At 58.6% G+C, this 20831-nt stretch overlaps 2 protein-coding genes across 3 annotated transcripts; both read right to left on the reverse strand.

Annotated features, from left to right (window-relative positions):
- Positions 1–1806: 1806 nt before the first annotated feature.
- On the reverse strand, positions 1807–3889 carry LOC308178902 (caltrin-like protein 2). The gene is made up of 4 exons (XM_080558119.1): positions 3021–3889; positions 2483–2766; positions 2198–2359; positions 1807–2043 (listed from the first exon to the last, which is right to left on the reverse strand). The coding sequence occupies exons 2-4, from the start codon at positions 2544–2546 to the stop codon at positions 2039–2041; spliced, it is 231 nt and encodes a 76-aa protein (XP_080414245.1). The 5' UTR covers positions 2547–2766; positions 3021–3889; the 3' UTR covers positions 1807–2038.
- Positions 3890–5192: 1303 nt separating this feature from the next.
- On the reverse strand, positions 5193–20695 carry MATN4 (matrilin 4). 2 transcript variants are annotated; one of them, XM_080557778.1, is made up of 12 exons: positions 20650–20695; positions 20537–20583; positions 10693–10779; positions 9107–9676; positions 8474–8596; positions 8095–8217; positions 7717–7839; positions 7512–7634; positions 6735–7148; positions 6241–6393; positions 5760–5864; positions 5193–5420 (listed from the first exon to the last, which is right to left on the reverse strand). In XM_080557778.1, exons 3-12 carry the CDS (start codon positions 10763–10765, stop codon positions 5362–5364), a joined length of 1866 nt encoding a protein of 621 aa, XP_080413904.1. In that variant the 5' UTR covers positions 10766–10779; positions 20537–20583; positions 20650–20695; the 3' UTR covers positions 5193–5361. The 2 variants fall into 2 exon arrangements, with proteins under 2 accessions (XP_080413904.1, XP_080413903.1); XM_080557777.1 differs by having other exon boundaries at positions 20537–20682.
- Between the last annotated feature and the right edge of the window lie 136 nt (positions 20696–20831).

Consider the following 20831-nt stretch of genomic DNA (forward strand, 5'->3'; position numbering starts at 1 on the left):
ACGGGGACATGATGGGTGTGCTGGGTCCTTGGGTGAAGCCTTCACCCCTTGTGGCCTCCTCCCAGGACAGGGTCCCACAGCTGCGAGCCCCAGGCTGCGGTCAGGCCTCAGGCAGAGGACCAAGGGCTCTGTCCCCGTGCTGCTCTAGCCCCGGGGGAGCAGATGATGGGGGCAGAGCCAGCAGGGAAGCGTCTCCTGGCTGGCACAGGGCGCGCTGCTCCCCTGCTGTCTCCTGGCACGAACACCTATGATGCACGGCGGAATTCCCTCCTTCCCCTGAGACCCAGATCCAAAGGATTTCCAGGCAAAACCCGCTGCCAGCAGCTTCCCGCAGTCAGGGTCATGCCTTCCCCGTGTGCATTTGGGTGCGTCGCCCTGCTCCTGCCGGGCGGTGCTGGCTGTCCGCGGGGTGCAGGCGAGCCTCAGCCCCGGTGGGGGGGCTTCCAGGGGGGGGCAGGAAGGCTTGTGCCACAGCTCCAGGTGGGTATTTGAGGCTGCTGCATTATCTGAGTGATTCCCAACCTGCAGCACCCCAGAACCGAAAGAACCTGGACTGAGGGACCCTCAGGCATCCTCCTCTGGCCACCTTCGCCATCTCTTCCTGCCCAGCTGGGTGGCAGTGGTGACAAGGGCAGGTCAGACCTCTGCAGCATTCACGTGGAGGACTGCAGGTCCCATACAGCAGCCTACAGGGTAACAAACCCTCCTGAGCTGTCTCCTGTCCCCTGCCCCCACGAAGGATCTGCTGCCCTGGGCACAGGGGGCTGGGCTGGCTGGGGCCACGAGCACTGCTGGAGGCACCCCGTGCCTGGAGCTCGGTGCTTAATCAAACCAATTAGCAACTTAATCTTGTTAACAAACCGGGATAATTGCAGCATTATCAAATTAGCCAGCTGTATGGAAATGCCTGCTTAATAGCTGATAATGGCTGGCGCTGCCGGAGGAGGGGTGCTGATGTCTGTGACTGATGGGACGTGTCACCATGCGAGCCATCGTGCCCGCACGGCCACGGGGACAGCCTGGGGACAGCGCTGGGGCTCTGCTCCCCCACTTTGGCATACGGGTGGTAAGGGACGTCCCCACGGGAGGACACTGTGCTGGTCCTAAGTGCTGTCCAATTTCCCACCTGGGTTTGGCTGCTCCCAGCCCCTGGCCTCCTTCTGCCTGCCCCTGCTGGCTCACCCGGTGTTTGTAATCCCCCACGGGCACCGTGCAAGCTGTTGGCATGTCCCTGTCATTTGTGGGGTGCCACTCTGTCCCTGCAGCTGACACCAGCAGGCTGCACGCTGCCGACTTGCCTCAGCATCCCCTGAATGCCTGGCCCCGATCTGCTGCAGAAATTACAGAACATGGGCTGTCTTTTTGTGCCCTGCCTGGAGGCTCTCCCAGGCACTCCCCTTCAGCTGAATTTCCCCTACCAGCTCGGGTCCGGTGAGGGGCTCAGCCCCTCTGGGTTATGGGGCTGTGTAACCCCTCCCCAGGTGCTGGGTACCCGCAGAGGGTCCCGTTCCCTGTCCCACCGCCCTGCCCAGCTCGGGTGCCCCCGGGGACCCTCTGCCCACCCGGTTCCCTTCAGCCTGCTGGGAGGTCCCTGAAGTGTCCCATCGGGTCTCACCGCAGCCCCTCCAACCCTCCTCTCGGAGTCTGTGTGCCTCGGGACGGGTTTGCTGCCCCTAACCACGTGCTGGGTCCAGAGGGTTTCCTCCTCTTCCCCTGGCACAAATCCTGGGGAGGAAGCAGCAGTGGGAACGTGCACCAGGGTGGGCCTGAAGAGGGGCAGGAGGGGGAGACGCACACCACGAGCTCTCCTGGGACAAGCTCCTTTATTTGTAACAGCAGTGGGGAAGGGAAGGGAGAGGGTGAGCAGACTGCAGGTAGCATCATGTGGCAGCCAGTCCTGCAGCCAGGGAGGTCTCAGAGCGTGGGCAAGGAGCTGTCCCCGTCCCCAGCAGGACAGTCCTTCCCGGGGTGCGAGCAGGTGGCTGTCACCAGGGGTGGCATGGGGGTGCGGAGAAGCCCCTCGGTCTGTGCCGGGACCTCACGCTGGAGAAAGGGAGAGAGACAGAGCGAGGGGCTGGGGCTGGTGCTCAGAGCACCTGGGCCACCCCCAGCCCTGAAAGCCACGGCCACCTCCCTGCCCAGAGCCACGGCCACCGCGGCCCCTGGCGCCCCGCAGGTGGCTCCGAGGGGACGGTACCGTGGGACGCGGGGACGTCGGGCGGGCGCGAGAGGCATCTCCTCCCGCAGGCGCCCTGGCAGCACTTCTGGTGGCGGGGGCACTGCCGGCTGCTGTCACACGCGTTCGGCGGGTTGGGCCTGGCGCAGGTGATGCGGACGTGCGGGCAGGACCAGGCGGTGCCTGCAAGATGAGGGGGCTGCAGCCCAGGAGGGTCCCCAGAGGGCTTTGTCCCCTCCTGATGCGCAGGCCGGGTGCCACCCCGTCCCCTTGGACACCTTTCCTCCCTCCTAAGGTGTTTATTACCTGCTGGCAGCTCCATCCAGGTGATGAGCATCCCCACGAGGAGGAGGGCGGCCACGGACCCCATGCTACCGCGTTCCCCCGGGAGATGTGTGCGGTCCCTGGGGGATGCTGGCACTTAAATTCCTGGGGGGAGGATGGGGGTGGGAAGCAGGCTGGGGCGGTGCCGACGTTTGTGCCTTTTTCCCCTGTGTTTTCCGGAAGCCTTTTGCACAAGACACGAATGGGATGGCGCCGTTGCTCAAAAAGCTGGTACTGCCTTGCACAACTGCCCTGTGAGGCTGCACCTGGGGCCGGGGGGGCGAAACGAGGGGAATTGGTCCTGGGGGTGTCTGCCTGCTCCTGCACAGGCACACTGCTCCAGGAGAAGCCTTCATGGGGACCCTGCCCTGCTCTCTTCTGGGGGTTTGCTGGGGAGAGGCAAAGATCCCCCTGCACAAGGAGTTCGCACCCCTGCCCCAGGCAAAGCTGCTTTCTGCGGGTGCTCTTGGGCAACGGGCAGTTGCTCCACTTCCCACCAGCGGGCTAACGTCCCGCTCACCTTGTGCAACGCTTCCCGAAGCCCTTCCTCGGGATCCTTGCTGCAGGCAGAGCCCAGAGCTGTGCCGGAAGCAGGCGCAGGGGATGTCCAGGGGGAAAGGCAGCCCCCCAGCCACACACACAGCCCCTGGTCATCCTGTGATCCTGCAAACACAGCCTGGGGCAGCCCCTGGTTTTGCAACTGGGCAGGGCAAGGACACGGAAAAGCAGGAGCATCACCCCTCTGTGCCCTGGGTGGTCCCCCCCATCGTCCTGTCCCCCGGAGCCCCGGGGCTCTGCGGGCATCTCGCCGTGCCCTTCCCCGCTCTGATGTCCCTTATCGTGTCTCCACGTGCCCTGGTAACTGGCCTTTAACTCACGGATAGCTGTTAATTATTGCCCAGCTGCCCTAATGATTCTGTGGCTACATTTAGCTCTTTGTAAAGTCATTTGTTAAACAACTGGGGAAGGATTCAGCCAACCCAAACAGGCTTTCTGGGCTGTGCACCAATAGTTGAACGCTATCGATGGGAAACAGAAGCGCTGGAGCAATTTTGGAGCAATCTTTAGGAGTTCAGCTGCTACTGGGGGAGGGAGGGGATAGTGTGGGGCCGGACAGGGTCTGGCCAAGGTGGCGCTTGGAGCTGCACCTCTGCGAGGAGAAAACACCAAGGAGCAGAGGGGGATCCGGCAGCTGAAAAGCTGGGTGGAAAAAAAAAAAAATCCCTCTGGGGGAGCTGATAGCACCTTGTCCATAGGGGAAATGTCTAAAACCTGCTTCTATTGCAGCCCCTACGGAAGGACCCAGAGCGTGGCAGCGTGAACACGGGACAGGGGCAGTGTGGCACCCCTTGTCCCACCACCCTGCGCTGCAGGGACAGGTCCCCAGGGGCAGGGTGCCCTAACCCAGAGCACCCTGCTTAGCGCTGGTGTCTGGTGCCACCTAGTGAGAAGCCACCACGGCTGCTCCGCAGGACAGGGCCCTAACGGGGTTTTGCTCTGTCCTGGGATGCGCTCCCAAAAAATCCCAGCTGGGTGAGAGCCGGCTGGTGCCCAGCTCCTGCTGCTCTCCCCCCGCCACGCTCCCCTCGTCCCCTTGTGCCCCTCGCCGTCCCCACAGCCTCCTTGTGCTGGCCACTTCCCATCCCTTAGCACCGGGGCAGGACCCCCAGCCCTCACCGAGCCCCGAGGTCTCGCCGTGAGCCCTTCTGCAGCCTGCCTCACACACTGCCAACGTGCCAGCGGTCCAACCGAGGCTTAATACAAACTCTCAGTGTGCGCCATTATCTGCTCTAATCAAGCCTGTCATTAAATCCTAGACTAAGTGTAGTGTTTTCTCTTTTCCCTTTTAATTTTCACTGTGTGTTTTTCGGGGAGCTGCACGCCGAGCAGGGAGGTCCCACCACCAGCAGCAGGGCTGCAGCGCCCTGGTGGGATCAGGCTCACGTCTCTGCCTCGATTTGTGAGCCCCGTCCTTGTCCCCACCAGGGACCCACTTGGGGTGCTCAAGAAGCAAGGATTTCCCCAAAGGATTTTCAGAGCCTGAGGGCATGGGGCCTTTGCAAAAGCCAGAGGGCCCCTGCTCGGACGCAGACACTTCCACGGCCCCGCAGCCCAGCATAAAGGAGAGAGCAACGTCCTACAAATGTCCAGGGTGTTTATTGTCAAGATAGAAATTTCCATATATAAAATAAGTGTTTAAAAATAGCACTACCCTGCTCTCAACATGAAATATATATGTTATATATATGTACACACACATAGATATTTATAGAAAGAATTATTACCATTTTGCTATGTGATTAAAAAACAAACAAACAAACAAAACCACAAGATAATGACCAATTCCCAAACAACCCTGCCAAAACAGGGACGAGGGGATCCTGATGCCCGCTCTCCCATGGGCGCACGCTGGGGCTGTGTCCCCATGGCCAAGGGGCTTACACCCTGTCCAGCCCTGCGCTGCCGGCAGCTCGGGCTCGCCCTGCCGGCAGCAGCTCTCCGGGTGCCCTCACCGCCGGGTTTTTCTCTCACAAAGCACCTTGGTGAGCACTGGGGCTGGGGCCAGGTGCTGTAGGAGCTGCGCTACGTCTCCTCTTCCAGCGCCCAGACTACCCAGCTCACCCCAGCTTGGAGGAACGAGGCAACTGCAAAGGCTGAACCCATTCTCTTCATGGCAGGGCTTGTGCTCAAGTTCTTTTTTTTTTTTCCTTTTTTTTTTTTTAAACACACTCCATGTCCCCTTGGGATTTTGTGATACAAGAACAAACAACGCTGCTTTACACATAATCTAGCAATAACAGCTCCACGTAGCTACCGGGGGTCCCCGTGCCCCACCTGAGCACCGCGGCTCTCCACGAGGATCACTTCTTGTGGGCGATCTGCTTCTCCAAGGCTTCCAGTCTGGCTGTCATCTGAGCAAGTGAGCGTGCTAAGGAAACCGTGAGCTGGGCAAAGAGCGAGAAATGTGCCCCAAACAAGCATGGATTGTGCCTTACCTGTGCCTGCTGGCACCCACGGACCCTCCCTTTGGAGACCTTGGATGGGACTGAGCTCCCATGCCATGAGATGTCACAGTGCTGCCTTTTTCTCTTGACAGATCCGACAGTTTTCACTGGCCAGCACAGACTGCCCTGGCCGTACCCACCTCCCATCCCTGCTGCCAGCCCCTGTGCCTCCCCCGGCAGGAGTTTGGATGTAGCCCCCTAGAGCTGCGGGCTGCTCTGCGCCCCGGCGCGCCCATGCAGCACCCAAAGGATATTCCTCTCGGTCAGGCTCTGCAGGATGGCCACGGTGTTCGTCTGGAACTGCACCAGCGCCTCACACTCGCACGGGCTCCGGATCTCCGTCTCCCCTCTGCCCTCCTCTGCGTCAGTGGGATTTGGGAGTGCTCAGAGCACAGTGCCACAGCCGGCTCTGCTCATATCCCCCCCAGTGCAGCACCAGCCCCTCGTCTTTCCAGCCCTTTTGCATTAAACCCATCGCCCCCAGCTTCTCCTCTTCCAAATAATCCCTCCCTGAGACCCACCCCTCTATCGTCAACAGCAAGAGGAGATCAGGAGAGGGGCACCCTAGGGTTACAGCAGCCCTGGGGCTCAGTTTAGGGGCTCTGCCTGCCCCTGCCAGGCTGCCACAAGCATCACGGGTGATGGTGGTGATGATGGGTGAGCCGCGGGGCGGCAGGGGCACGACTCACCCTGTGGGCTCCTCGGGGAGAGGAGGGCTCGTGGCTGGGCACCCACCTGGGCAGATGTTCAGCTTGAAGTTCTCCACCAGGTGGGTCATGGTGGTGAAGTCCGCCGAGTAGGAGAAGTGCTGCTCCACCGGCTCGGAGGCGATGGCCCGCAGCTCCTCTTCCACCGCCTTGCCGACACCCACGGCGAACATGACGATGCCTGCAGGGTGAGGCCGGACCCTGAGCGCCCCACGGCAGGCGATTCCCAAACCCAGAGAGAGTAAAGCTGAGTACTTCCCCACCCTGGGGCTTCCCCCATGCGTGGCATGGATCTGGGAAGGACAGGCAGGAACGGGCAGGGGCACAGCAGCATCAGCACAGTGCATGCTGCGGCATTAATGGTGCTGTTCAGAGCATCCTGACACTGCAGCGAAAGCATGGCTGGGATATGGGAGATGAAGCACAAGGCTGGGTGCTGTGGGCAGGCTAAACCCCACTCATGAGAGCCAGCCATCCCAAGGAACCACCCTGGGATGGTTCCCAGCCCCTTGCCCCTCTCACCTGACTCTTTTGCTCTCCTGGCCCACTCAGAGATGTCATCCTGGGAGCGCCCGTCCGTGAAGACGAGCCCGATTCTGGGTACGTTGTGGGAGAGGGGCCTGGCTCCTTCCAGCTCGGAGAAGCTGTGCTCTACCATGTGCTTGAGGGCAAGGCCGGTCATGGTGCCTTTCTCCATGTACTCCACCTTCATCACGGCCGCCTTGATCTCGTCCGCACTGTGGTACTTGTTGAGGGGGAACTCGGTGCGGACGCGGCTCGAATACTGCACCAGCCCCACCCGCGTGCCCTGCGGGGACACCTCCAGCAGGTCCACGATGCGGTTCACAAACTGCTTCACCAGCTCGAAGTTCTGGGGCCGGACGCTCTTGGAGCCATCGATCACCATCACCAGGTCAACGTGCCCGGTCCCGCACCCTGCGGGCACACGGCGGGGTGAGAAGGGACCGGCGGGACGCTGCTTGGGCCCCTGGGCCGGGGTGAGGCTGGGAGGTGGGGCAAGAATTCCTGGGGACCTCCATCCAAACTGCTCCACTGCCACCCCAGGGTCCCCTGGACGTCCCTCCTAGGTCTCCCTCTTCCTGAAACTTTCCCCAAATTCTTGTTGCACCCTCTGGGCTCTGTCTCTGCGGATGCAATCCCTCATCCATCCACGCAGAGCCCCTCGCAGCTGCCCATGTGAGTGAAGCCCTCGCTGGGAGCTGGATGCACTGCAGCCCTGCACTGCATCCCAGAGGGTGAGCTGCACCCCGGTACTCAGTGCTGCACCCCGGTACTCACGGCTGCACCCCTTCCCGTCAGCCTGGAGCTGCTGCCCCTCGGGGCACACGCAGCGGTACGAGCCCTCGCTGGTCACACACTTGAACTCGCAGCCGTGATCCACTCCGTTGCAGAGGTCGGTGGCTGGGGTACAAGGCAAGGGCACGGGGTTATCCCCGTGCATGCAGGGGACCCCAGCACCCCTGCTGCATCCCGCAGGACTCACCCCTGCAGGAGCTGCCGTCGGGCTGCAGCGTGAAGCCGCGGTGGCAGCGGCAGCGGTGCCCGCTGGGGATGCTCACGCACTCGTGCTGGCAGCTGTGGTTCCCAAAGCTGCAATAATCGATCACTGGGGAGAGAAGAAAGCAGGGGGAGGTTGGCAGGGGGCTCTGCAGGTGCCACTGCGGCGTGGGGCAGGACCAGGACCCTGCTTGTGGCAGCAGAGTAAAGCTGGGGAGACGCCGAGCCCTTGTTTCCAGCACAAGCAAGGGCAGGGGATGTTAGCAAGGGAAGGGATGACATACTGAAGGACAAGGGGAGGATGAGCAAGAAGCAAACAAAGAAGGAAGGGAAAAAGCAGCAATGGGGGGAGATGGACACGTACTGGTGCAGGTCCTCTTGTCCTGGTTGAGGTAGTAACCCGGGCGGCAGCGGCACGAGTAAGACCCACGAGCGCTGACGCACTGGTGCTCGCAGCCGTGCCTCCCGTCGGCACACGCGTCGATGGCTGCAGGGGAAGCAGACACCCGTCACCCTCCTGCCTCGGTGTCCCTGGGGCAGTTCCCCAGGCGCAGCACCACGAGGCAAGAAGGAAAGGTGGTGGCCAGAAGCAGCCAATACTGCTCTGCCCTCTGGGAGGGCAAATACTGGGAGCACCCGGCTGCTGCTGGCCTTGCTGGGCCCTCTGCTGCATTTCGGCTCCCCTCCAAAAGACCTGCACCTGCTAGTCCTTTGTGAGAGTTAGAATAAAGAAAGGTTTTTACGGGAGCAGGTCTTTCCGTCTGCGTTGAGCCGGTAGCCAGGGTTGCATTCGCAGTAGAAGGAGCCGGGGGTGCTCACGCAGCTGTGCTGGCAGCCGTGGTCGCGCTCCACACACATGTCCACCCCTGGAAGACAGAGAGGGGTCAGAGCGGCCCACGGGCTCCTGTACAGCTCTCCTGCACGCTCCCTGTCCCTGCGGGGTGACCCATTGGGCTGATTTCCAGTGCACAGGCACAGGAACCCCTTGTGCTGTGCAGGTTTCTGAACGGCTTTGGCGTTTGGGTCTGCCCAAGCACTAAATAGATGCTCAGTATTAACTGATACTGTTGACAGCCAGAGCGCAGCTGTTCTTCATGAAGGAGCCCAGGCAGCTATGTCTGCACGTCCACGTGAGCAGAGATGGCTGGGAAACGGGCGCTGGGGCAGGGAGGCAGCAGGAAAAGGCATTGCTAGAAGGGCAGCGTGCCCCAGGGCACATCTCAGCCCCTGCGCGAGGCACAGCTCCTGCTGGCCGAGGCTGCGCGCTGCCACCCCAAACACCCCCCGAGGACCACCTTCTACCCTGCTCTTGGTACAGGGCGAGGAGCAGGCACTGGGACCCCCGTCACCACCCCGCCGCTGCGGCTCTCACCCACCGCACAGCTTGTCCTGGAACTGCTTCCCGAACTGCCGGATGAGCTCGAAGGACTCCACGAGGAAGACGTGCTCCTCCAGCGGCGGCGAGGCCATGGCCCGCAGCGAGGTCATGTCTGCCCGCTGGATGCCCACCGCGTATATCTCGATGCCGGCGTCCCGGGCCTGCGTGGCCACCTCGGTGACCCGGTCCTGGGGCCGCCCGTCAGTCACCACGATGGCAATGCGGGGAATCTTCTTGTGCGGCGGGCGCGCGCCCTCCTGCACCGTGAAGGCCACGTTCATGGTGTACTGGATGGCCAGCCCCGTCATGGTGCCCTGGGCCAGCGGCACGATACCGTTGATGGCCTTCTCCATGTCCTCCCGCGTGAAGAAGGTCTTGAGGGAGAAGATGTTCTGCACCTGGCTGGAGTACTGGATCACCCCCACGCGCGTGGCATTGGGGCCCACGTCCAGGTTGCCGATGATGTCGATCATGAAGCGCCGCATGGTCTCGAACTCGAAGGGGCGCACGCTGCGGGAGCTGTCGATCACAAAGACGATGTCCAGGGGGCCCGTCCTGCACTTGAGGGCTGCAAGAGGGCAAGGAGGTGGTTTAGTCTGCAAGGAGCGGAGGTGTCCCCTTTGGGTGGCTGTAGGGGTGCTCATGGGGGAAGGAGAGGGCAGGTCGGGGCTCACCGGCACCTTCCCACTGCCAAATGAGCCTACGGAGGGTGCCTGGTAGGGAGTGGGAACAAGAGGCAGGGGACACATGCCCTGGCCATGGGGCTATAGGGAACGGCAGTGTTCTCTCATTCCCAAATCCTCCTGCTGCCCTGCTCCTGCACAAACACCTCTGTCTGTCCGGATCTGCCCTGGCAAGGCTCAGGCAGAGTTTTAGGCAGTGGCGTGTTCATCTCTGCCGCAATTCCTCTGTCCCTCCTGCAGCTCCAGCCTCTTGTTTTTCACTGCATTTTTCCAGTTCCTGCCTAAAACCAGAGCTTTCTATTTTATTCCTTTTTTTTTTTTTTTAAAGGGTAAAAAAAAAAAGAGACAAAAGAGACAATGAAAAGCCTTGCTACAGACATGCACATCGAGAGGGTCGAGCCAAACAGCCTCTCTTGGATACACGGGTGCAACTTCCAGTGCAAACTGGGCGGGTGTTTAGCAAGTGAAAAGCCAACGAACATATTTTGCTTGGCTTGTGCGCCCCTGAGCCTGGGAGAATTTGGCCGTAATGGTAAGCAAACACTCCGAGCCCCCTTGGGACGATGCCCGGACTGGGGCTGTCATCCCAGCTGCTCCCAAGTGCCCAGAGGTTTCTGAGACATACTCAGCTCCTTTCTCCATATGGTGCTTTCATGGTTTTTGAAACTGGAACTGATTTGGCCACCTCTGCCCGGGGAGGACAGAGGCTGGTGCCCCTGTATTTGCTTCGTCCCCCCCACCAGGAGACCCACATGCATGGAGGGGTGCAGGTGGGGACCCTGCATCCTCCTGGGGATGCCCCAAAGCGTCAGGTCCCCACCAAGCCTTCCTCCGAGAGCTTTGCTGCCCTCACACGCTCACTTCTCTCCCCTCTAGGCAATTCGCAGCAGCCGGGGCTCACCTGCAGGTTTTGGTCTGGCTTCCAGCGTCGTTAGGACAAGCAGGAGGAGAGGAGCGACCCGCAGGAGCTTCATCGTTGCCGCGGGCACTGCGGGGAGGAGATGTGCTGTCAGTGCTGACCCCCACGGCTCGCAGCTCCTGCTGGCAAACCCCATGGGCAGGAGGTGCCCCTGGCACTGCCAAATCCCCCAGACAGCAGCAGCAGCAGTCGTGCCAGATCTGTCCCCACACCTCCCCGAAACCCAGGCGGGGTCTGTTCCAAGCGAGGACGGGCAGCCTCAGCGCCGCTACATTTCATTACAATAGCAACGATTTGCCAAGTGAAAAACGCGGTCTGATTTTCTGCTCTGGGTGGAGCTGGCCACCGGACAAGCCTTATTTTCACTTGCAAACCATGCGGCTGGGATGTTCAGCCAAGTGCTCCCTGCCTGGCGCTACGGCCGCTCGCCGCAGCCAGAGGACGAGGGGAGCTCCGCGCCCGGGGATGTGTGGCCACGGCCCCACTGCTCCCGGCATTGCAGGGCCACCAGCTCCGTGCTGGGAAGAGACACCCCGAAATTAAATGCCAGCCCAGGCAAAACCTGCTCAGAAGCCTCTCGGAGTCACTGGCAAAGACTGCTTTTCCAAGAAGCTCTGTGAATTTATTCTCCGTCTTTTTCCAGGCTGCCCTGGGAGAGCAGAAAGCAAAGACGTCCGCATGCACAGGAGGTGATGGTGCCTGTGCAGATGGGTTTGTGAGACCTGAGTGAAGGATTTGGGCATTTGAGGTGGGATAGCCGAGGGAACAGATATTTAGATCAGCTATCCAAAACCTCAGCTTGTTGCTTGTCTCCCTCCCTGCCCATCTCTGTGTTTTCTTGCCTTGGCTTTGGCTGCCCTCGTCTGGCTCCTGTATTTCCGTGGATTTATCTGGGGGGGCTATAAGGCAGGGACTGAGCAGGTGCCAGCCCTCCTGCCACGTCTGGGCCTAGTGAAAGAAATGGCAAACCTGGGGGCTGCAACAGCACAGCCTTGGTGCAATGAGAGCAAAGTCAGGAGGTGCCCAGGCACCGCTGGATAACGGGGATCACCAGGAGGGAGCCCAAAGCCCAGGCATCCAGAGCAGCCCCAGCACAGGTTGGAAACCCAAGGGGCGGCAGGGAGATGCCGCAGGCAGCACGGCTTCCCCAGGGAGATGGGGAGCAGGCGCTGGAACAGCACTCGTTGAAAAAGTACACTGGAAATTCGCTTTATCAGTAGTTATCGGCCGATATTTGCTTAGCCCCGTGAGGTCTCGGTTGTAATTCATCACCGGGGTTTCCACTTAATTGCTGAGAGATTGTGCGCAGCCCTGAACCCAATGTATTTGATGCTGATAACAGGTTGCACAGCTGCGTCTTAAAATTGCCTCCAGTGTTCACACCTGAAAAACAACACCGGAGAACTCAGAAGGACAGAAAAGGTCTGCAAGAGGAAAGCGGGGTCCCAAATACCAGCCTCACAGCAAGAGACTTGCTGTTCACCTTTAACTTGGCCAAACTTCGATTTGTGCCCACTCACAAAGCCAGCTCCACGAGGAAGGTTTCTGGGAGCAGAAATCCAGCAGGAGAGCCCTGGCAGCACCCAGCGGCTGGGAGCTGAAGGCAGAGAGGTGCAGAGGACAGACGAGACGCAGCCCCTCACCGGGGAGCACCATCAGCCCCAGCTGCTGCCCTGGGGCTGGCAGGGGGCTGCAGCCTCACCGAGCCCCTCCTGCAAAACTTTTTATTTTTTATTATTTATTTTTATAGGAGAAAGCGCTCACTAACCACCAAATTTTCTGGGGGCAGCCGTGCCACCTATTTCACTTCTGCAGGTCTCTGCTCTCCAAGCCTCCCTGCAGCGGCAGGCTGGCACGGAGCCTGCGTCTCGCAGCATCCAGAGAGCGTCAGAGCCAGCCCAGAGGGAGGAATGAGCTCGCAGGCCAGGAACCAAGGAGGAGAAAACCAGTTCACGACTGATCTATTTTTAACAGCATCCGAGTGTTGGATGAAGCCTTCACGCTCCCCGTGGCTGGAGGGGCTGGACCGGGCATGGCACGGCGGCTCAGCCGCGCATCCAGCTCCAAGAGGGTTGTTTTGGCTGTCCCCGATTTAATCAAGCACCCAGCAGCAAGGCTGATGGGGATGGGGAAGCTGAGAAAACCCCCTGAATATCCCTCCCACTACCCCATGTTGGGCAATTCCCACAGCTACCTGCTTTTCTTGCTCCCTGGGGGGGGTTCCTCCACCCCGAGGGGTGCCGCACGCCCGAGCCCCCCACCACCAGGAGCAGGAGGGAGATGGGTGGGAAGCGGGCGGCTGGCAGGCAGGTGCTGCGAGGCAAGGCAAACAGCGCCGGGGACCTTGAGATAACACCGAGCTATAAAGGAGAAAAGGGCCGGGGGGGTGAGCGCTGCGCAGGGCTGGCTCTGCCCCGCGGGACGCCTCGCACCAGTTCCCCACTTTTCAAGGCAACGCAAAGGGGGAAGCCAGCCCGTTGATTTTCCTCACTGAAGAAGATGGCCAACACGTGGGGCAGCAAAGGCATGAGCCACACGTACGGGCAGAAGGGCTGGCAATGAGCCCAGGCTCCTCTCGTGCCCTGGGACAAGGAGGACGCCAGGATGAACCCCCAGAGGCAGCCAGGTAAGGCACGTCCCCGGGGCGCTCGCCTCCCTCCCGTCCTGCTCCCTGCCAAGTGCTGAGCCTCAGGGAAAAAAACGGGCCGCTTCGGGTTTCAGCCTGGCCTCCTTGGCAGCGCTCTGCTGGCTGCAGGTTGACAGAAATGCTCTGAATATTCCCCTTCTGATTCAGCTGCAGGTTGGACCTGGGCACATCCTCCCCTGGGCAAGCTGAAACAATAGGGCTGGGGTGATGCAGCCAGCACGTCTCCTTGTGTAAAAACAGGGACTGGGATCTATCTGCTGGTGTGTAGGAGGGATGGAGAATATGGAGAAATAGGGGGTGAGAGGCTCAGATGGCCATGCGTTCACAGACAGGACAAGCACTGGCTGTGGTGTCACGGGGAGAAAAGCAGACCCCTGTGTTTACATGGTCAGAGCCAGGTCTTAGACACAAACATGTTTAACATGGGTGATGTGGAAGGGGTGCACGGCCCTGACGCCATGTGTGCTGTCACCTCATAGCACCTCTTTCTGTGCTGGAGATCTTGGACAACATTAGAGCAGCTCCAGACACGGTATCCCCACAGCCCCCATGCCTCTCTGCACACTCGGCTTTGATCTGCACACGACCACAGGGCTTTTCTTTGCAGAGACCCCATCAGGCAGTTTGCAGGCCATAATTCACCTCCTGCCTGAGTATTATTGAATAAAGTGTCAAAGACCACCCAAAATGCACTCAGGAGCCTGGACACAGAGTCCTCGTGCTCAGGACAGCACCACAGAGCTGGCCTCAGGCTGGAAGATGGGGACACCAACGTGTGCCTGTGCTTGGCAGGACAGCGAGCCATCCTTTGGGCCCTGCCCAAAAGAAATTCTGCCCAAAAAGTGCAGGTGGGACCAGGGGAGGACAACAGAAATGTGTGCTGCCCCAGGCATGAATGACAAGGAAGCCATGACTGGCTGCGTCTTTCCAGGCAGCAATCTGCATCAACCTGGAGACCCCTCCCGATGTCAGGTCTTGCCGTGCAACCCCCGGGGACGTTGTCTGGATGTTTGCAAGACTCAAGCAGTGTGAAATGCCGAGGCTCCTGGAGTTGGAGCCACGCTCCCCTGGAGGGCTGCCCAAAGGGCGGTTTCTCTCTGTCGCTGGACTGAAGCCCAGTTTCAAAGTGGAACTGTTTCCCAGCTCCCCTTTTTGTGACACCTGTGCTTTTCTAGAGCTTGTAACCTGCACGAGAGCAGGCACTCCAGAGCAGCAGAGCAGGGCCCAGCCCATTTCAGTGGATGGATGGGGCTGATGTGAGAGACTTGAAGCCCGGCCCTGCCAGCACTTTGCAAAGGGGTGCTCAGAAACACCTAACCTCGGTGCTCACCCCCCTGTGCAGAAGGCTTGGGCATCCCTTTCCAGAAGCGAGGCTCCTTCAGGTGGCAAAGAAACGCTGCCTAAACCCCAGCAAGCATAAACTTAAGCATAAACTGAAATGGAGGAGGGAAAAAGCAAACCAAAACCAAACTAAAACACAACCAGAGCCTGCTCCAGGTCTCATGCACTCAGCTGCTCATTAGCACAGCAGAGGCGTGCTGATGCATCCTCTGGCACAGCAGCTCCCTTCCCAGCTTTCTGCACCCCAAGCATGAAGCTCCGGTCTCCTCAGACACCCTGGGTGCCTGCTTGTCCCCAGCCATGTGTCCTTGGGAAGGTTGGGGCTCAGTCCCTAGCACAGAGCTCGTCCTGAGCAGCATGAGAGCGTGCAACCCAGGCTAACTGTCCTGGGGTGCCCCTGCTGCCCTGAGCCCCACATCCACCCTGCGGGCCATTTTGCAGAGCAAGGGAGCATCAGCAAGCACCATTGCGTCAGGACCAGAGAAACAGAATGGATTTCCAGTCCAAAAGCAACAGAGAATAAAAATTTTCCCCCCTTTATAAGACTGGCACGCCCTCGGTCCCTCCCCGACGCACGTGTGGGATAACGAGAGCAGCCTCTTCCCAGGACATCGCAGTGCTCTCCGGTTACAGCGCTCAGCAGCTCGTCTGGGCCAAGTGCCACCTGGAAGGACACGGTGTTTAAGAGACAAGGCTGTGCTTCTCAAACAGCACATCGTGCCTTCAGACCCGACGGGAGGGCTGTAACAGGAAAACCTTGCTGGATGCTGAGGGGACTCCTCTGAGAAAGCCAGTTCCCCATTTTTGAGGCCCATTCCCACGCCCACTGGGGTTAGCACCTTCCCCAAAACACAGAGCAGAGAGATGTTTCTTGCATGGGTCCATTTTCAGGGTGAGTGGCAGATGTCTGTCTCACATCTTATCCTCATGGATTTAACATCCCACAAGTCCCAACAAGCTTGTGCTATGAGGTGGCATTTGCCACAGCCAGCATTTCCCTTCTGAGGGGAACCCGATGGGCAGAGCATCCCTTTTTGGATGTTCCCCATGACAGCAGGTGTGGTCTTTCTCTGATCTAGTTCTAAAATACGTGCTGTGCTCAGCAGCCGAGCTAGGAGGAACTCCTCTTGTCCAGCCTGCTCTGCTCTGAAACATGTGGTACCTGGGCTGCTGCAGCAGCTGGCAAGAAAATAAAATGCCATATTCACTTGCACATTAAACGTGGCCTTTGAAAGCACGTGTTAAAGGTGTAGCCAAGAGGGAAACATCAGCTGGTCAGGCAGTTCCGACTGTTCAATCAATCATGTCAAGAGATGGCTCCTGTTGCAGGTTCTCTGTTCTTCATTATCCTTACCCTGCACATGTCCCCTGAGCTGCACGCAGCCCTGCTCCCGCCGGGCATCTTCAGCAAAACTGGATGGGCCTTGGAATAATTCTAGATTTTGACGAAGAATAATCACCAGGGGAAATGCTCACCTTCCAGACTCTCTTTCAAAAGCAAATGCTCATCTGCAAACGAGCCCCTGGAGGACAGCTGACCTGAGCCAGGACACTTCAATCCTTGGAGGAAGAGAGGCATGGGCCATCCAGAAGCTGAGGCAGCAATCCACAGCCCAAGTCCTTGTTCTGGGAGGAAGGTGTTGGAGTGCATTTTTTCCCCAGAAATATGCATGTTCAACCACAAAGGAAAGAAATGGCCCGAAGCAGTTCCTGGGCTGGTGCAGAGTTCATCAGCTGAGCTTCTGATGCAGCAGAGCCGGTGTCTCTAAACACTGAGACTGACAGCTCCTAGCAGGACCTCTGCCTCCCAGATCTGCTGGGACCAGTATCCCCAGCTGACCTCCAGCAAGCTCACAGGGCACAGACAACCGCAGCGAGCGCCTGCTATTTCAGCCCCACAATCACAGATTTGCTGCCTGACCTCCTTCTCTAAATCTTTATATCATATTTCTCGCCCTGGAGACGTGACTCAATGTGTTGGCACACGGAAAGACGCCAGGAGAATATTCTCGTGCCTCCCCGCTTTATTCTGCCCGTCCTGCCACGCGTTTAATTGAAATAGCAGAAAGCGAGGAGCCTTTGGCTGCCACAGGAAAGCATGCAGAGACTTCTCAGCCCTCCTCAAGAGGGAAAAGGTTGAAATATTTGTCTAGATACTTTTCATGTTGAGAATCCCGAAGGCAGCATGGGAAACCTCAGAGCAGCATCGGACGCCCCAGCTGATTTCAGGCTTACCCCAGCGTGAGGTTTGCCCTTTTTGGTCAACCCATGAGCAAGTAGCTGAAGTTATCTAATTCTGTTGTGCTTGTTGAGTCCTTGCTGAAGGCACCTACAGGCTCGTGGATCCCTGGAGACACCAGGAACAGCCCAAAGCCACTTTGCTGAGGTCTGGAGGCCTCAAGAGGCTCTCCAAGGCAAGCCCTACAGTGCAGCATGAGGAACCAGAGGCCAGGAGACTCCAAGCCGCTCGCTCAAGAGCGGAGCAGGTCTGGGACCTGGGTTGGCTCTCCTACTGGGACAGTGACACAAGGACACATCAGAGAGCAAGGGGAACACACGGCCACGTGCTGGGGGAGCTGGTGGGGCTGCAGCGCTACCAGCGCACTGTCAGCCTCAGCAGCTTAACACCAAAGGTTCAGCAGACAACACGGAGAACGAAATCGAGGAGCAGTTGTGAGATTTCTGCCTGGCATTTGAGTGCAGACAGCAATGTTTTGTGTCACTCTCCTCCTGGCTGGTGCTGTTAAAACCAAACCAAGATGCTGTGAGAAGAGAAGAGCGAGGGGGGTGTTTAATGTGACACTTGGAGGAAGCCGTCCAAGTCCAGCTGCAAGCGTGGGAGCTGTGAGTTTCCAAAGGCAGGGTTTTCCCGTCTTTTCCAGCTCATGGACCCCTGGTAATTTTCCAGCCGCGACAGACTCTTGCACAGTGGGCTAACTGAGCTGACAACAGATCTGCTCCTACCGATTCCTGCTGCGGACCACCTGCAGACCGCAGATGAGGATCCTGCCTTTGTGCAACCAGTGGAGCAGCACGACACAGCCCAGGGACGGGAAGGCTCAGCCTTTGGAGAGGAACCAAGTCACTGCCACCTCTCTGCAAGGGACCCCAGCTGACCCCCATGGGATGCCCTGATGTGCACCAGAGGGACCAGGGTAGGGATGGATTCACCCATGCACTCAAGGGCTTGCAAAGGGAGAAATCAGAAGTTTTGGGAAAAAAAGACACAAGCAAAGGCAGAAACATGCTGGGGAAGGAGGATCCCACGTCCAGTGGAAAATGCTGGGTGGGAGAAGCAGCCAGAGAGCCAGAAAAGCTTCAGATGCAGGATCAGGCCAGGGGCACCCTGCAGGGAAGCACTGCCACGGCTGGGCACTGACACCTCCTCTCCTGAGCACGTGCACTCAGCAGGGCTGGCCTTAAACCCTGCACATTTATCCCAGACGAGAGAGCAAACGGAACCCTCCTAACCACCAAATACCCATCGAGGGGCGATTCTGCCAGCCTGCAGCAGGTAACAGAGCACCAAGGCCAGGTCCCTTCACCTGGATGCTCATCGAAACCCTTGTGCAAGCTGGACCCAGGGCTGCACGAGCTCCCCTGCAGCCAGCAGAGCCCCCCTCATCAATTTGCTACTGTTTGGCCCCAAAGCGGAGAAAACAATTTCACGAGGCAATGACGAGGTACAGGAGCTGCTCAGCCTCGTGGCACAGCTGGAAGAAACGTGCAGGACATCTGGCACAAAAGGGACCCTTTCTGGGGGAGCAGAAGTCTCTTTATAAGCCTCTTTATGAGCATCACTCAATCTTCATTGTTGTGTTTTTCCTGGGTCCCTTTTGTTCAGTTAGGGAGGGTTTGTCCGTAATTTGCATGTGCACGTAGGTACAAACGCTGCTTATCTCTGCCTCTCTCCGTGTTCCAGCCTTATTTATCCAGCATTTGGAAGTGGCATTTTACGAGCGCTGAGTTTTTAACAAGGCAGGCACACTGCTCAGAAAGCGAACAAAGGGGCCCCTATTGGAAACTTTAAAAATGTTTAAACAAAGGCTTCTCTTGAAAACCTTTAACCCCTAGTGCCAACCTCGTGGGAAATACTAAGTTATGAGCAAGCGGAGCACAAATATCTTCTGTGACCACCGATTGCCTACAACAGGCTGCCTTGTTGGCCACATCTTTTCTGTTCATTACCATCACCAACAGGATTAACTCCCCAGCCCATCTTGTACTAATCCCATAAAATTTATTTAATTCTTCAAGGGAAAAAAAAACCAAGTCAGAACTTCCACAAAAATGAACAGCAGCTTTTTCCAGTTGGATGCAGCAGTCCCCTGTCTGCTTTGACGGAAAGTGCCATTTTACTACAAACACGAAGATCTCTTGCATGCCCTCCAGATGGGAATTTGTATTTCAGACAAGGCCAGATTTAGCCCAGGAGTTAACTCTGCTCTTCGTATTGCCAAGTCCTGGTGGCAAATATCAGGGCTGAGATGCGAGAGCAGATTACACACATGCACACACAATTTTTGCCTGTACCAGATGCCAATCTAATGATATTCCCCAAGCAGATTGCAAGAACCTGCTTGTGAAATACTTCTTCTACTTGCTGCCGAGAGCCTACAGGCTGACTGCCTGTGACTGATCACCCCTGTTCTCAGAAAAATAAAAGATAAGGAAAAGCTTTGTTATTGCCACCAAGAGATGCTACAAACGGTCCCACTGGGAGGACTTTGCAGTAACTGTATGCAGTCTGGCCTCGGTGGAGGCAGAAATCCCGTGGGCTTAAGTAGAAGAGGTAAAACCGTGTGAACAGGGTCCTCTCTTGTAGCTCTCTTCCCCCAGCCCCAGTCCCACAAGCAGCAGAGCCCCGTTTCCTTGCTCCCCACCGACACCAGGTGGGTGCTCCCAGGACCAGGATGGACTGGGCAGCTCCCTGCTCTGCAGCAACAGCTGTCCTCACACCTTCTGGCCAAACGGGGGGAGAAAAATCCCAAGGAGGGTACACGCCACCGCACCATGTTACCTGCATGGCCTGGCTCGGCTGCGTGTTGGCACAGATCCGATGAGCACAGAGCAGTCTGATTTTCCAGACAAGTTTTCCCACGTAATTGCTTGCAGCAAATATGCCCAAAGCTATTTTTTTTTTCCTGTGCAATGCTCAGGGTTATAAGCCAAAGGTGGGTGATTGCTCATACAAACATGTTTATGGGTATGCACAAACAGAGCTATGAGCATGCACGGCCCCAATTTTCCAGTCATGCAGAAGGGGTGCAGAACAAACTCCGGGCACACTTCTCAGCGTATCTTTTGGCAAGATCTAGCTCTCCTATTGCTCGGTGCGCTTCGCCCAGGTGTACAAGACCTTATTATTCTCTGCTAAAAGAGATCCTCACTTGTATAAGCAAGAACCAGCCCCAGAGCTAGGCAAAAGGTGAGCAGAGCGCACAGACTGCAAACTGCGCCATCCCTGTGGCAGGGAATGCCCCCATCCTCCCCGCAGGTACCGAGAGCAGAGTGGGGGCTGCTTTCCACAGCAGGGTGCTGTGACCCCAGCACCCACACCCCGCACCCCCAAAAACCAGCTGGGACAGCGAGTGCTGGCACCACGGAAAGGGAAAAGCATACAGGTGGTGGAGCTCAACAAGCGCACTTTTGGGGGGAAACCCCAAAAATCAGTGATAATCAGGGGATCAGCGACACCCTCCCGAGGGGGCACAGCGCTCCCTAACCCCCCCCAGCCCAGGAGGAACCCCCCAACCTCCACCCCCCGCGGGGTCGGGGCTCACCCCATCCCCATCCCCTTTTCCCCTCCCCGCAGGTGCCGTGGAGCCCCTCACTCACCCGTACCGGCCTCGGAGCCGCTCCCCGCCGCGGTACTGGCTCAGGTACGGCGGGGGCTCGGCGGGGGCTCGGCGGGGGCTCGGCGGGGGCTCGGCGGGGGCTCGGCGGGGGCTCGGCGGGGGCTGCGCGGGGGCTGCGGGGCTGCGCGGCGGCGCCGGGAGCGGCATTTAACGGGGCGGGGGGAGGCGGGGCGGGCCCGGCCCGGCCCGGGATAGCGCGGGTGGGGCCCCAGCCCCCGGCCAACCCCCCCCCCAAAAAAAAAAAAAAAAAAAAAAAAAGTCCCGGGGCTGGCGGC

Source organism: Anser brachyrhynchus, assembly GCF_964034855.1.
Source record: "Anser brachyrhynchus genome assembly, chromosome: 16".
Classification (NCBI taxonomy): Eukaryota; Metazoa; Chordata; class Aves; order Anseriformes; family Anatidae; genus Anser; species Anser brachyrhynchus.